The 15116-nt window shown below is 46.9% G+C and overlaps 1 protein-coding gene across 1 annotated transcript; it reads left to right on the top strand.

Annotated features, from left to right (window-relative positions):
* The first annotated feature begins 91 nt into the window (after nt 1-91).
* On the top strand, nt 92-14797 carry plekhn1 (pleckstrin homology domain containing, family N member 1). The gene is given in 17 exon segments (XM_048240601.1): nt 92-518; nt 2678-2768; nt 2935-3096; nt 4266-4346; nt 4903-4993; nt 6767-6900; nt 7425-7577; nt 8923-9003; nt 9127-9202; nt 9418-9563; nt 9741-9893; nt 10758-10829; nt 10831-11010; nt 11283-11453; nt 11910-12134; nt 12503-12563; nt 13899-14797. Coding segments are annotated over 17 exon segments (2142 nt in total). The 5' UTR covers nt 92-444; the 3' UTR covers nt 14090-14797.
* The last annotated feature ends 319 nt before the right edge of the window (nt 14798-15116 follow it).

Raw genomic sequence — 15116 nt, 5'->3', positions numbered from 1 at the left:
TGATTTAACAGCAAGATCCCACGCAAGGTGTGAAGTGTGGGCCCCCAGTTCAACCCCCCCTTCTCTCTCTCTCGACTCCTGCCCTCACACACACACACACACACACAGACACACACACACACACACAGACACACACACCTCAGCGCAAAGCCCCGCCCCTCTCTGGCTGCTGACACACTCCCAGAGGCAGGCTATACAACCCGTGGGCTGGCTGCCTTCCCCTTCAGTATCAGCCTCTCCGCGTCTGTGAGAGCAACACACACGCCGACAGAGACAGTCAACCAGCCAGCCGGAGAGCCAAAGAGGCTCAGCTTGGATTACAACAGGAGCGTCACAGAGGGATATATAACACGCTTCCACTGAGAGACACGCACACACGCACGCACACAGACACACACAAGTACACAGAAGCAGTAGAAGCAGCGGAGACACAGAGAAGCCACCATGGGGACCAGCATGTCATGTGTTCCTCAGCACAACTTCAGGTTTTCCAGTAAGAGCTTCATCCGCAGGAACAGGTAGGGGCTGTCAGTCGTCTTGTGTGTGTGTGTGTGTCTGTGTGTGTGTGTGTGTGTTGACCACCTGGCCCCCGAGAGCTCCCAGGAGAGAGTTATCAGTCTGAGAACTCACTCAAATTCTGCTACTGCTGTGTTTATGGTTGATGTCTGATGCCTACTGGCTTGGTGTCCCTATGGAGATGTGTTGTGTACTATTTTCATTCATTCTGTAAAGGGGTCTAGTTTTATGGGTCTCCTCAGAGTAGTGTGTGTGTGTGTGGAGGGGTCGCCTTGGTGGGAGGAATGTGGCTATCGCCATAGTGGTCGCATCCCAGCGGAGGGGTTGACATTCTCATGTGTATCCTGGCAGTGGTGGTGAGAACCTGGAACTCGAGGGCCGTTTGTTCTCTTGGTGGTGTCTATCTGTCTTTGCTCATGGCACCTCTGAATGGACTGGGCTGCTGTGCTCTGAGGGGTTTTCATTTTAGGCACGAGAGTTTGTTTAGTCAAGTGGCCGTACAGTTTGGACTGTCCGTGAACATTCCAGAAGTTGATCTGCTTCCGAGAACTAGCCCTGTCATGCTTTACCTAAGGGAAGTTGTCATTTCTGACTCTGGGGTCAAGACAAGATTCATGGCGAGATTGCTCTGTACAATACTGTATCAAAAATAAAAACAGAGATTTCATGGACAATTGTACTTGTAGGTGTTTTAACAATTTCAAGAAGACTACACTGGCCATTTAAAATAAACTGGTTGTTAACTGTTTAGATTTTGTTACTGATTAAGTCACTGATAAAGACAGCTTAACTCTCTCTTGAGACATGCTGGTTGTTTTGCATGCTTTTGGCATAATTTTAGCATGAATAGTGGAAGACAGAGTAATATCCTGGTAAATGTGTTTTCTTGTCTTTAACTGCGCTGTTCAGAGGTCACTGTGATTCCTGGGTTGACTTTCTTCGGTTGTAATAGAACCTCAGTGGTAGTCTGTTGGTTTGAAATCTGCCTCTCACAGGGCCACTCTGTTTCAAAAGAAAACACAGGGCAGAAGTCCAATATGTAACTTGGGCTCCTTTCTCACCTGGCCTCTCTCTCTCTCACACACACACACACACACACATTCACACACACACACACACACACACACACACACACACACACACACACACACACATTCACACACACACACACACACACACACACACACATTCACACACACACACACACACACACATTCACACACACACACACACACACACACACACACACACACACACACACACACACACACACACACACACACACACACACATTCACACAGAGAGACTCTGTGGGGGGTGCAGGTGAATTACTCAGCACAGAACAATGACATCAGTGTTCTTAGTTCTCTGTCTCTCTCTCTCTCTCTCTCTCTCTGTCTCTCTCTCTTTCCCCCACCTCCAGGCCAAGACCTGTGAAACAAATGGCAAAGTCAATTGTGTTACTATGTTACGAGCATGTTGGACTACACCTACCTGTCTTAAGAGCATTCTTCACCCATAGTTTGCATGGTTAGGATTCCACACGCGTTCATCGCTAAACCAGAATGAATAATGCTGAAAATGTTTAACTGCAATCGCCCCCCGAGTGAATGAGCCCAGTGTTGTTATGCTAATCACATTCAAATGGGGAGAGATGGGGATGATTCCGACCGTCTCACGCTGGACTTCCTCCCTTATCAATGTGCAGGAAGGGCTTCATTATAGAGATCTGACACTAACGATTACAAATGGGGGTCACAGGGTGACAACAGATGACATTCGAACCTTATTTTACTAGACAAGCGTCGGATTTGAAACATAAACTCTATTGTTCTCTGGAGTTAAATGGCCAGTGTGGAGTGGGTGTGGTAACAGGATTCTCACAATGGCCATCTTAACCAGTGTAATCTATAGGAGGAGACGAGTTGTATTTGGTTGGCATATGAAGCTATTCAGTGTCCAAGTGTCTTAATACAGTTTAAAACCACAGACAGCTGACCGGCCCTACTGCTGTGTGCTCATAGAACGTAATGCTTAGATTCACCCTCTAAGCTCATCAATTGCACAAACCTGAAATCGTAATGCTCTAACAATGCTGCAGTGAGCTAGGAAGCCACAGGGATGACTTCATGCTAACAGATGTCTGGTTTTTCACATGCAGCAGCAAGCTGTTCCGCAAGAAGAACCCTGAGGTGGGCCAGGAGAAATCCAACAGCATCATCAACATCCTCTGTACAGTAACTCCCCGCAAGGTAAATGCGGCACGCCCCCCCCCAGAAATCATTCTCCTTTGAATGTCTGTCATTTCCAAATACTTCCTATGTGCCTTCTACTGGCCATGTTCATTTGCTGTAACTCAGGAGTGAAACCTTTAATGTGCTGAACCTAATGTTTACAAATTCTCTTGACCAATCACAGGAGATGTCACCGAAGGACCTCCAGACGATAGACAATATAAAATGGGATCCCCCGTTCCCCTACGACCCCGCCAGCGGCTGGAAGAAGAGCAGCATCAACGTGAAGAACTATGGTCGCATGATCCACAGCTCCAGAGTGCGCTTCCGGTTCCTTCACTGCCAGGTAAGGAGCCACCTGTTCCTGACTCTTTCCCACCCCAGTCCAGAACCAGCAACAACCCCCCAGGGCCCCAGAAACCACCAACTCAGCCAGTCGCCTTACTCATCCTGTTTACAGTGTGATGACTCCCAGGTGCAACCACCTGAACATGTGAGCCTGGCTTATCCATACGATCTCGCATCATTACTGGTAGCACTCGATTGGACTTTCTCTTGGTTCATGATGACTTGGTTTGAGTTAGTCACCCCTTTGTTTTGTTCGAACCCGAAACAAAACAAACAGGCGGTCACAGGATGTGGCTGTGGGAAGCTGAATTTGCGGCCGGGTGATGTGTCGCTGCTGATTAATGGAGCACTGGGGGAGCGCAGACGCAGTGCCGGGGTGTCCATGCTGCTGTCAGAACACGCCGGGGGCCGGGAGGTGTTGAGCAACTCCGTCGTGTTCTGACAGCCGCCTGAGGGAGCGCGTCTCTCTGATGCAGATAGGGAAGGCTCAGTGGCTCTGGAGCGTGGGAATCAGCTATTTGCCTGATGCCATGTACCGATGTTTGGAGAAAAGAGAGAGAGAGAGAGAGAGAGAGAGAGAGATTCACCCTGAAAACAAGGCAGGGTGAAGTCATAGTGGGGAACATATTGTTTTCTAACCAGGCCCATGACAATACAAGCCCAGAGAGGAAGTGTTTCCTCACACTTGCAGTACAAAGAGTTGACATTGTTGTTGCCCACCAAAAGAGCTTAGAGGTTGCGATATCAGATTAAAGGAAGTGAGTGGCCAATTATAAATCACTGTCTGACCTCTTTCACTTGAAAGAGTTTGCTAACCATTCCCACTTATTTGCATGGGGCAGTTCACACATCATCATTTAATAACTTAAGTCAACCATCTGGTGTCAATCACAAGGTGTGTCCTGTATGGAAATTGGATTGAAATGAGAGAAAGATTAAAATGGGCAGCATTATAAATAGATTAGTGTGTATGTGTGCCTTGTGAGATTTCAAAACTGATCCAGATGATTGTGGCATGGGTGGATACATTGGTAGATTACTTGTGTTTATTCAGTGTGTGTGTGTGTGTGTGTGTGTGTGTGTGTGGAGGGAATTGTGTGAAATAGCACATAGTCAGCACAAAATGCCTTGCTTAATGTTATTTTCTCTCCCCCCATCCACACACAGGATGTGCATGATTGCTTCCTGGACCTCTTTCAGACTCACCTACATTTTGTGTCCAACAGCGGCAGCGGACTCACCTACCAGGTGAGCTCACAATCACCTCAAACACTTAATCATCCTTTTTTTAGTACCAGTGTTATGACAAGACGCACAACCACAGTGCACAATTCAGGTCATTAAAAACATGACACATGTCTTTGTCTGTGGGAAATATAATATCTGAATAATCATGATGCAACATACAATAACCATCTTTCTATGCCAACCCTTCCGGAGGCTGTAAACACACTTTGCAGCACACACACTTGCAGTAAAGCCTCTAGGCATTAATCACAGATTTTATTTGTGTAGGCAAACATTATGCAGTACACTGAAAGAAAGGTGGGTCAGCAGTAGATTAGTAAACGTCAGTGATTATGGTTTATTGTATTTGACGTTAACAACATGAATGAGTCTGTCTGACTATGTTTGGGAGGGGACTTGTACTGCACAGCCTATCTTACAGAAGAAGAAACAGAAAACTTAATTTAACTTGACCTCAAAAAGAAAAGTACTTCAATGTGAAGTGTTGTAGTGTGGTACACAGTACTTGAAACACTTGTTCATCTTGGACAATCTTGTGTTTGTTTTGTGTCTGCAGGGGACTCTCCCACTGAAGGAGCTCACCCTGCGCAAAGTACAGAGTCACAGCAGCTACAACGAACCACAGGAATTCGCATTCCAGATAAATGGTAAGCAAGGCCTCCTGCTACGTGCGGGCAGAGCTCTCCTGATAGCCAGACAAAAGCTGCTTGTTCTGATTGATGCAGATAATGTGGCTCTAAGTGGATTACCAGCATGATTCGTTTTCTGTTTATTTAAAAATGTTGGCAAAGAAATAAATCCCAAAGCGCTAATTTTAATCCTAAACTGTTGCTCGGAAAACGGAAAAGAGGTTTATCAATGGAATCTAGCCTGTAGTCTTGCTCTGACTTGCATTATCCAACAAACAGTCTGTATCACTGGCCAGACCTAGCAATATCTTTTGCTAAATCCCTGAGATTGCTTTCATCCCCATAGTCTGAGCAGGCCATGGGTATCCAGGCACAGGCCTAGATAGTCTAGGAAGAGTATAAGCTCAAAAGTCACGCTATTTACAACCTTCGCTGCTTCCTATGTTGAGACATTCCAGTGATTCAAAAAGTACCACGACCTCCCTCACCCATTCCCACCCCAAGACTAACTAGAGGAGCCTCCATTTGCCCGCGGTCAAAGAGGGGTGAAACTCTCCCTCAAGCCCCCCCCTTGTTATTTGACAGGTGCAGCCGAAGCCGCTCAGCTGTCGAGTGGAGCGGACACTGCGTAGGTCTCTCCATGTCATGGCGAAGCCATTATGCATTCCAAGACCCGGGCCAGCTTAACAGTCCACTGTTTGCACTTCATGTTTGTCCTCCTTGGGGGTTTTTTTTCTTTCTTTTTTTCTCTTTCTTTTTCTTTGCGCTTGTGGTCAACCTGAACTTTCAGGAATATTTCAGCTATGAGTAAGACGATTGCACAGGTCAGATGAAAAGCGCCACGTTCCACACTGTATTCCCAGAATGCCTGCTTAGACTTATGTGTCAGGTAGGAATCTGGTCTTAGAGAAATAAGGGGAAGAAGACACCCATTTCCCCCATGTGTGGAGCAATAGGCCTGGAGCTTTTTTCTGTTCCAGTAATTCCCCAGGGGAAACATCCCCTTCAAACTGGTGTGAAAGGTAGTTAACTTTGTCATCATGAAACCACTTAACTTTCTCCTCAGCCCTCAAAACCAAGAGTTATCTCAACTTTAAAAAGTTATTTTAAAGAAACACACACAGAGGATCTGCACAAGTAGTGAAAGGCCAACAGGCTATGCCCATAAAACATTTACAATCTGTTAACATATTATTGGTTTTCAGAGTGTTCGCCATACTGTGGGAAAAAGTGCCACCATCAAAAGCATGCTTTATCGGCACCTAAAATTAAAGACTGGTATGGCAGGCTTACAAGCATGCCTGTATACTTACCAAGCAGGCCAGCATACTTGTGAGAAAAGATAACACTGCCCAGTCAGAGACTTTACCATCAGTGACAAAGCTGGGCAGGAGAGGGAGAGATATCTGCACTGATATCTCTGGTATGTAGGGTTGAAAACGGGACTTTCCCTGTTCTTGAATGTTCTCAAGGTGCAGCTTCAGTACAGGAAAAGTCCATTTCTTTGCAATATGATGTTCTGTGAAGATTCCTTCAAGTTGACTCATCTACAACAGAAATAAAACATGTCACCCACCTATTCAACAGTTAAGAAAGAAAAAAAAACGTTACAAGGTTAAGTGTTGTGAAACTTTCTCTGACAAACTCCTATTTAAGATCTGTCTGTTGGAAAAAAAGCGAGGTAAACCTAAATCAAACAAACTGTCATCTGCACGGTAGGAGGCCCACGTGGTATTTTCTCCAGTGGCGACCCCTTAACCCTGACTCTGTGACCCCTGTGATCTTTTGTAGGTGTCAGCCTCAACCCCATCATCGTGTATTGCGCCAACCAGAAGGAGATGGACAACTGGTTTGGGCTACTGAAAAACCAGATTGAGGCTAACGGAGGAACCGCTATCACGACTGAGACCTACTCAGACTTCAAGGTAACGTGGAGAGAGGCAGGAAAGATAGCACTGCTTTATCTGTCCGTGGCACCTTGAAACTGATTCCTGTGGGCTTTAGAGAGGGAAGGATTGTGAGTAGTTGTAATAACAGGAAGTCTTCACTTAAGCCGTGGTGAGTAATTTGGGTCAGTTGTCTTTGCCTGGGGATTTTTCACTGGGAGGGGCTGGGATTGGGTCAGTCTGAGCAGCCACATCAGAAAAGGAAACATTTCCGCTCACTGTCCACACCCGCCCCAAAGCTGCAAACGCTGAGGTTTACCTCACAAAAACAGGCTCTTGAACCAACTAATCCTATCATTAGTGTCTTATTTGTTTTACCCAAGTTTAACTGACCACACTCAGAGGTCAATTGCAAAACAGTGCACATGAGTTCAACATAACAGTAACTGCTCCAGACTATGTAGTCATGTTACCGAAAACACTATACTATATGTAAGGGACAGTCATGATGATGATTTACCTGCCATGTTGTTAATCACAAGGTATCATCCTTCCTCTCTTAGACCCAGACGGAGGAAGATTACGGCGAAGGGAGAGAGGAGCTCAGGAACTCCATCAGCAACGAACCCATCTACGAGTGGGAGGGCTCCCAGAGAGAGAGCCTTGGGCCCATCGTCTATGTGACCAAAGTCAAGATCCAGCACCTGCCTTGCCAGGTAAGAGTAACACCTTTGTCTTTTTCTGATTGAGTATGTTGTCTCGAAATGGCCGATGATGCATAACAAATTAGTTCTTAGTCAGCGGCTGCTGCTTCTTCTACTGCTACCTAAAAGTTTAATTTTTCCCACTTAAATTGAGTCATGTGTCTGGTCTCTGTTGTGAGTATGTCGACCCCAGGAGACTTAGGGAATATTACCGTAACTTCCTGGTGCCTGGCATGACACACGGCTGTTATCAAACAGTGGGGATTTTAAAAGTGGAAAGATAAACAGATGAGTGAACTATGAGGGGGCCTCTCATATCTGAGTTCACATAGCATAACTGTTGCGCAACTCAACAATTTTACGTCAGCTTGCCAAGAGCACAGTGTGTGTCTAAACAGTGTGAGTGGGTCCACTCTCTCTCTTCTTTACAAAGGGAAAAAAAAGAAAATTCCATGAGGCGTTAAAAGCATGTTTTTTTCTCCACATCCGCATTGTTTATTGCCATTCCACTCAAAGTCCTGGAAAATATAGCTGACCACATAAGTACGGTCAAGATGGCTTCCGCTCAGGGAAATGGAAACCTCCAAACATTTATTTGTAAAGGGAGTTGAAATCTTTGTGTGCACATTTGTGTGTATGTGTGTGTGTGTGTGTGTGTGTGTGTGTGTGTGTGTGTGTGTGTGTGTGTGTGTGTGTGTGTGTGTGTGTGTGTGTGTGTGTGTGAGTGTCTGTTTGTCTGTCTATGTGTCAGTGATGTGAAGGAGCTTGTGTAGAGGGTGTGTAAACCAGTTGCCTCGCTCACGTAGTGACTTGACTCACCTCACAGCTGTTTGTTGTCAGACACACCCACATAGGTCTACAGGGCGACACACCCCTCTCTCTCAGTGCATGTCAGTCAGCCAGGCTGCATTTCTCATGGCCAAAGATACAGTCTATCTCCACTCTGAGTTGACATCCTCGGGAGACTGTACTCTGTACTGTGTACTGCATACACTATAGGCCGGCGGTGCATGAGAATGCACGATGGTAACCGGTGGTAACAAGGTGGTTTTATGCCATGTACCTGTCTGCAGGTGGACCCAATCATAAGCTTGTCCTTAACACTGTGAGCACCCTTTTGTACTGTATTACTTTTAATTGATTTAATGAACCATTGTTTAATGTAAACATGGTTGCACAGAATGCCACTAGGCCGGCTCCTTTGTCCTGACTTTTAACTGGTCCCAACTTGATCCTGGTTCGCTTCCAAAATCTGCCACAAGCGCTTTCTCACCAGTATTCCCACCAGTGTCATGTCTGAAGCAAACATTTGTCAAACCTTGTATTCAAATGAACGTTTCTGTTTGTTTTCACACAGGACAAGAGTGACCGACTCCTGGTCATGTACCCTGACACACTTATCTTCCTGTCTGGGGAAAACAACCGGCTCTTCTACAAGGTACACAACTGCATCTCTCATGGCCTACACAGGATTGAGCTCCTTTCTTGGGCACCCTTCATTTCTCAGGGTATTCATTGCATTCGGTGGGAGTGTTTCTAACATCATCGCTTTTTATTGCAGGGGAAACTTTCCCTGAACATGATCACGGTCACCACACCCTGTCAAGAGGTCAAGCCCAACACATTCATGATCGAAGGTAAGCCAGACACTGGTCAACAGCACCTTAAATATAGCAAGAGAGAAATAGAAATTTCAGGTGATCAAACGAAACCAGGATGACGTGTGTCAGTACAGTATCCACTTTCCCAAGCGTGAGGCAAAACGCTATTTTGGATGTGGAGCTCCCCCTTTGCTCTGTTTGCGGCATTGAGACACTTACATGACCTTCCCACTTGTTGATCTCGTTGCCAGGCAAGCTCATCAACCCCATCATCGTCTCATGCCCGGACAAGACAGAGTTTCATGACTGGATCGAGCATTTCAAATCGGCAGATGTGCCCATCCTTAGCCCCCCTCCCCCCGTCTATGACATCATCTACACTCCAACCCAGAGAGAGGTACTGCGCTATCCCTCCACCAAATGACTCTTCCCTCTCTTTCTCTCTCTTCCTCCCTTTTCTCTGTGTCTCTTTTGTTCTTTTTGATGGTGAAATATCTTATTGTGATTTGAAACATGTCTGGTGTTGTTGATTGAGATTCTGTATTTAATGCTGTGTACGCCCTATCATTATCAGGCTCCAGACTTCGACAGGTGGAGCAACACAAGCCACAGCCGTGGCCCGACCGAGGCGCTGAGGCTGTCGCACAGCGGCCGCGGCTCCCACGAGCTGCCCTTTCCCAGCGGAGAGGATAATCCCCTGTCCCCCGGTTACACGGAGCCCCTCTGTGTGAGTTTAACATCTTATTTCGCCGCTGCCGCCCTAGCGAGAGGGGGAGCAGGAGAATGTGCTGATGCCCCCGAAACGATAAAAAAGAGCCAAGGGAGCTCAGAGAACAAGCACGCTTTCTCTCTCTCTCTCTCTTTCTCTCTCTCTATCTGTGTGTGTGTGTAAATATATCTGTGTTTGTGTGTGTGCCCACAAGTGTACGTGAGGTTGTGTTTGTCCGAGCTGTCTCCCTTTCCGTGAGGTCTTGGCATCAGTGGCGGTGTTTGTTTTTAAACAGAAGAGCTGCCTGACTTTCAGGAAGGAGTGGAGATGTTAATAATTAATTGCGGTCCAGTCTAAGCCTTTATTGTTTTCCTCGCACAAAGTTTTGTCACAAGTTTTTAGGAGCACTTCAGCTCAGTTCTGAGGAGTACTTCAGCTCTATATACTTAACAAAGTCAAATATTGTAACTTCTTATAACTCACTGATACATATTGTTTTATTTGGCACAGTCACACCAAAGTGGATGCCCCTGAACTCTTTCAGATATTTGTGTGATGTAGTAATCAGTTGCACCCACGATCACTGCACTGATGGCAAAAATCCCTTTGAAGTTCTGTGGTCATATCATATGGTGTCCTCCTTTCTCTGTTGATATCACTGAAAAAGGGAATGCCAATTAGTTTACAGCAGATGGATCCATGCCCAGGAGCATGTTTAGTGAGAATGGATTCTAATTATCTCTGCTGCAGGATAGCACCAGGTCCTGCAGATCCAATTAAACTGCCCTTCACCTTGGCCTTGTCCTGCTGTATCTGTTAAGCTGATGCTGTGCCTAACAGCACCAACTCACAAGGTCTCTCTGCTCTCCTCTCCCTCTGTAGTACTCCTCCAGCCGGCCCCCGTCCGGCGAGACTCAGTACTCCGCCCGCCTGGGTAGCCGTAGCAACAGCGTGTGTCGCCTCGCGTCGCGGCCCCAGCGGACCTTTTTTCGCTATCCTCAGCTGCTACTCCCTGCGCTCGCGGTCCTCCTACCTCTCGTCCGAGGTTCCCCCGTCGCCCGTCTACAACATGCCCTACACTTCCGTCACCCGCAACGGACCCATCCAGCGCGTCGAAAAGGCCCCTCTTATTAAGGTAAAGCCCGTGTCAGTTGTCATGTCACACGAAGACAGGTGAGCACTTGAACTTGAGTCATTGCTCTTATGTAAAGAGGATCCCTTTAAATCAAGGGGGTCATCATCACAGCTTTCATTCTTTATTAGCAGTCCAACCGGTTTGTCACACAATACACTGGGAGTGGAGGAGTTGAGGATTTACCCTTAAGACAGTGAAGAATGACTCCTTTAAAAGGCTCGTCTCTAAGGCGAGACGCTGATTACTGAAGTGCTTCTCTCTTCTGTCCGCAGTCCAACAGCTGGAGCACGCCACAGTCCTCCATCAAGTTCCACCACCAGCCCAGCTACCCCCAGAGGCACTCAGACATGTGCGGCCCCCTCCGAAAGCCCCTCTCGCCCCTCTACGATGACCCCACCACACCCGGCGGGTACCCCCCGCAGGGGAGCCATGTTAATCCGGCGGTAAGTGGGTCAGGACACCGGATCTATGGATCTCGCTTTACACACTGCCGCGCTGAGCCCCACAGCCACCCAACACCTCGAAAACAGGGACCAGAGATCTGACGCGGGACGTCTGTCTCTCTCTCTCTCTCTCTCTCTCTCTCTAAGGGCCCCAGCGCCCCTGATTACTAATTGATTGATCCGCCTGCATAATTAAGAGCTTTCCCATGTTGAAAGGTCGGGGGAGCGGGCCAAGTGAATCACCTCTCTGTTAATCCAGAGGACACCCAACCACAGCAGTGTGCGCTACTTCAGTAGCATGATTTACAAAACACAATACAAGCAGTTAATCTCAAGCACCAGACATGTTAGATTAAATCAAATGGCATAAAGAAGTTTTTTCCTTATTTATTATTTAATTCATATTAACGTAACGTCATCTGACTGACTTCATCCTCTTCCCTCTTTGTCTAGCAGCAGTCTTCCTGGCACAGCTCATCGGAGAAGCAGTGTCCACCCATGCTGCCCGCAAACTTCCGCCTGCGCACTCCGCCCATGGGCCGGAGGACCAGGGGCAGCCTGGCCCCGGAGCAGGACGCGGGGGTCAGCCAGTGGGGGTCCGAGCAGCATGTTGAGGCCGTCTCCAGACTCAAGATGCTGCCAGTGCCCAACACAGTGCCCGAGCACAGCAGCCTGACACAGGTGAGGACCCCCACACACACACACACACACACACACACCTCCCTCTCCCCCCTCGGGATGGGTTGCACACTGCAATCAGATACACTCAGATATACTAAAGCAGAGCTGGAGAAAGGTTAGGCACAGAAACTGAATATCCTGCCAAGAATCCTGCTCCTCCAAGTTCTCTTAGCCAGCAGAACCTCGATGCATCTCACAGTAGCTAACACCCACGGTTCCTCAGGTTGCTAATGAGCAAATCTGCAGTAGATGACATGGAATACCCTAGACTGCTATTTTCTGAATCTAGAACTCACCTCTGCATCCAGAACACTACCATAAGATATTCTTGAAGCAGGCTGTTATTAACTTTTGTTCTCCTTTCACAGCGAACGTTTACATCCTGCGCTACCATGGAGACCCAGCAGATCTCATACGGCTACTCCCCAGGTGAGAATGCGAGGAATGTGACAGTTTTAGTGTCAAAGTCACAATGGTGCATTCAAGTGCTATTAAACCGGGTAACTCAATACACGGTGCACAAGTTGTGTGACCGCTTGAGTACAAAAGCAAGTTCAAATGCCACCGTTAATAAAGTGTGGGGGAATAGGATATGATAATATCGGGTTCTTGCCCCTGTCAGTGACTTGTTCTAATGTTATAATGGATGGCCACTTACTGTACTGTATGTTTGAGTGAACTTAATTCACTCAAACAGAAGTGACATACTGGTGTCATAGATCTCATGGTTAAATGAGTTGCCAGTGAAAATGATCTGTGTGGTGACAATTCCCAGAGCATGTGTGTAGAGCTCAGTCTAAGACATAGACTAGTCAGGATAGTTTTAGAATGACCTTTCCGTGCACATGTACAGTACACAAACACACACACAAACACTCTCCCGCAGGCACACACACACACACACACAATACGTACAAGCACAATACGTACAAACACACATGCACACATGTATACAGCATGCAGTAATGAAAGTGTCAGGGTGTCAGGAATCCCCCCCACACACTCTCTCTCTCTGTCTCACACACACACATACACAGATGCGCAGACTTCATGGAAAGTGTGAGGGTGTCGTCTCTCTCCCCCCACCCCTGAACATGAGGCAGAGTCAGCACTGGGCCTCTTGCGGTGTGTGTGTGTGTGTGTGGGGCAGGGTCGTGCGGCGGAGCAGCAGATGTGTGTGTGAAATTGAGCTCTGGCCCACTCTGGCCGCTCCACCGCCCTCCCCTCCGCTGTGAAGTGCAGGTGTCGTGTGAGAGGGGAAGCCTCGTGCAGGACAGGATTACTGCCGCCCGTGATTTAGAGAGCACAACTGCAGTAGCCCGGGCCACTGTTGGCTTGGCCCCACATTAAAACATCAGAGTTCAACAGACAGGCAAAGCCCTCTGCTTCAGCAGCAGAGCCACACTCTAGTATTTACACTAGTATGCCAGACATAGGCAGGTTTTCAGGTGTTGTTGTGTGAAATGACAATATTACATAATTATTGTACTGAGACAGATCTGTGGTTTTACATTGCAGTGTATGATGAAGGGAATTTATTGCTATTTTACTTTCATTCTGACTGCAAAATGCAGAGAAAGCTTGGCCCAGGCATGTCGTACCACAGGTTTAGATGCCTTCACAAAGCATGGCAAAAATGGTCTGGAACAGGGCCAGACCAATCATCATTGCTCAGTCTTGGCAAGACAGATTTTACTTGACACTGCAATTATGAAGTTGAAGCTGACCAGTCCGTCATTTTTCCCCCTTCTTCCACCCCCACAGATGAGAACTGCTACCTTGAGCCTGCCGAGCCGGACGACCAGGAGCTGGACTATGATAACATTTGGGAATATAACTGCCACAACGTAATGATTCAGCCCCGGTCTGGAATTCTGCCACATCGGACAGTGATGGACTTTGGTGCCCCGGGCCTCAGCACTGCCATGGCAACACAGGCGGCGAGATGGTCGTAATAAAAGCAACAATGGGGGCAGACTCCCGCCTGGACTTGCGCTGCATAGCAGACTAATCCCAGCCGGCCAGGGCGTCCACTCTGTCAAAGCACCAGCGTCCGGCTGCAAAGGGCCCACGGTCCCCTATCTCTCTCCAGACCCCTATCCAAACGGCAGTCTGTCAGTGCCAGCACATGTTCACAGCTCGAGCCCATCTTTCAAACTCTGTGTCATGTTTATGATAGGAACACCTCAAGGCTGTACGTAGACATGGGCGCCACTGTACTAAAAATGATTTTGCCGTAGCCTACTTCAACAGGTGTTGATCATGTAAATACTCATCCTAAGCGCTTCAGATGTTCTTTTTATTCTCAGTGGCATTTGTTTGTTGTATTTTTTGTCAGGGGTTATTGCTGATATTCTTACATTTTGTAAAGATGTTTATTTATAAATATAAGTATGCTGAGGCTTTTGTTATTTGATTATGTATTACGAATTTGTAGACCCAGACAGACCCCACTGATGTCCTCTTCTTATCAGTCAAGATAGCATTCCTTTACAGGATATAAAAGTTAGCTATTTTGTGTTTACAAGACATTGTGACTGCCTATCAAAAACTGTAGCATTTTGAATTTGTAACTCTATCATAATTATGTTGCGTGGGTTGCTACGTTTGTTTTAAGTTTGTTGTGTTCTGTATTTATTTTTAATAAAATTTTGTTTAAAGTACTGCTGTTGTAGTGATGTTGTTGATAAGACATGAAGTGGACCTAAAATTCCTCAATGCTTTTCACAGCCAATTGTACACTAACACAGGCTTGTAGCGCCATCTGTTGGCAAACATTATTCATTGCAAGAACTATCATCCAAGTAGTTCACACTAAACATACTTGAGCCATAAAACTACTACTACTGCCCACATCCGTAGAGGGGAAAGGGTAGTTTAATTGGGTCTATCTGTATGTGTGTGTTCACTCACATGACTTAAAAAGTACTGGTCCAATTAAGACTACATTTTCATTTAATTAAGGTTGAGGGTCTTCATTTC

This window comes from Alosa alosa, chromosome 4 (genome assembly GCF_017589495.1).
Source record: "Alosa alosa isolate M-15738 ecotype Scorff River chromosome 4, AALO_Geno_1.1, whole genome shotgun sequence".
NCBI lineage: Eukaryota > Metazoa > Chordata > Actinopteri > Clupeiformes > Clupeidae > Alosa > Alosa alosa.
The sequence above is the reverse complement of the archived record's forward strand: the minus strand, read 5'-3'. Positions and strand labels throughout refer to the sequence as shown.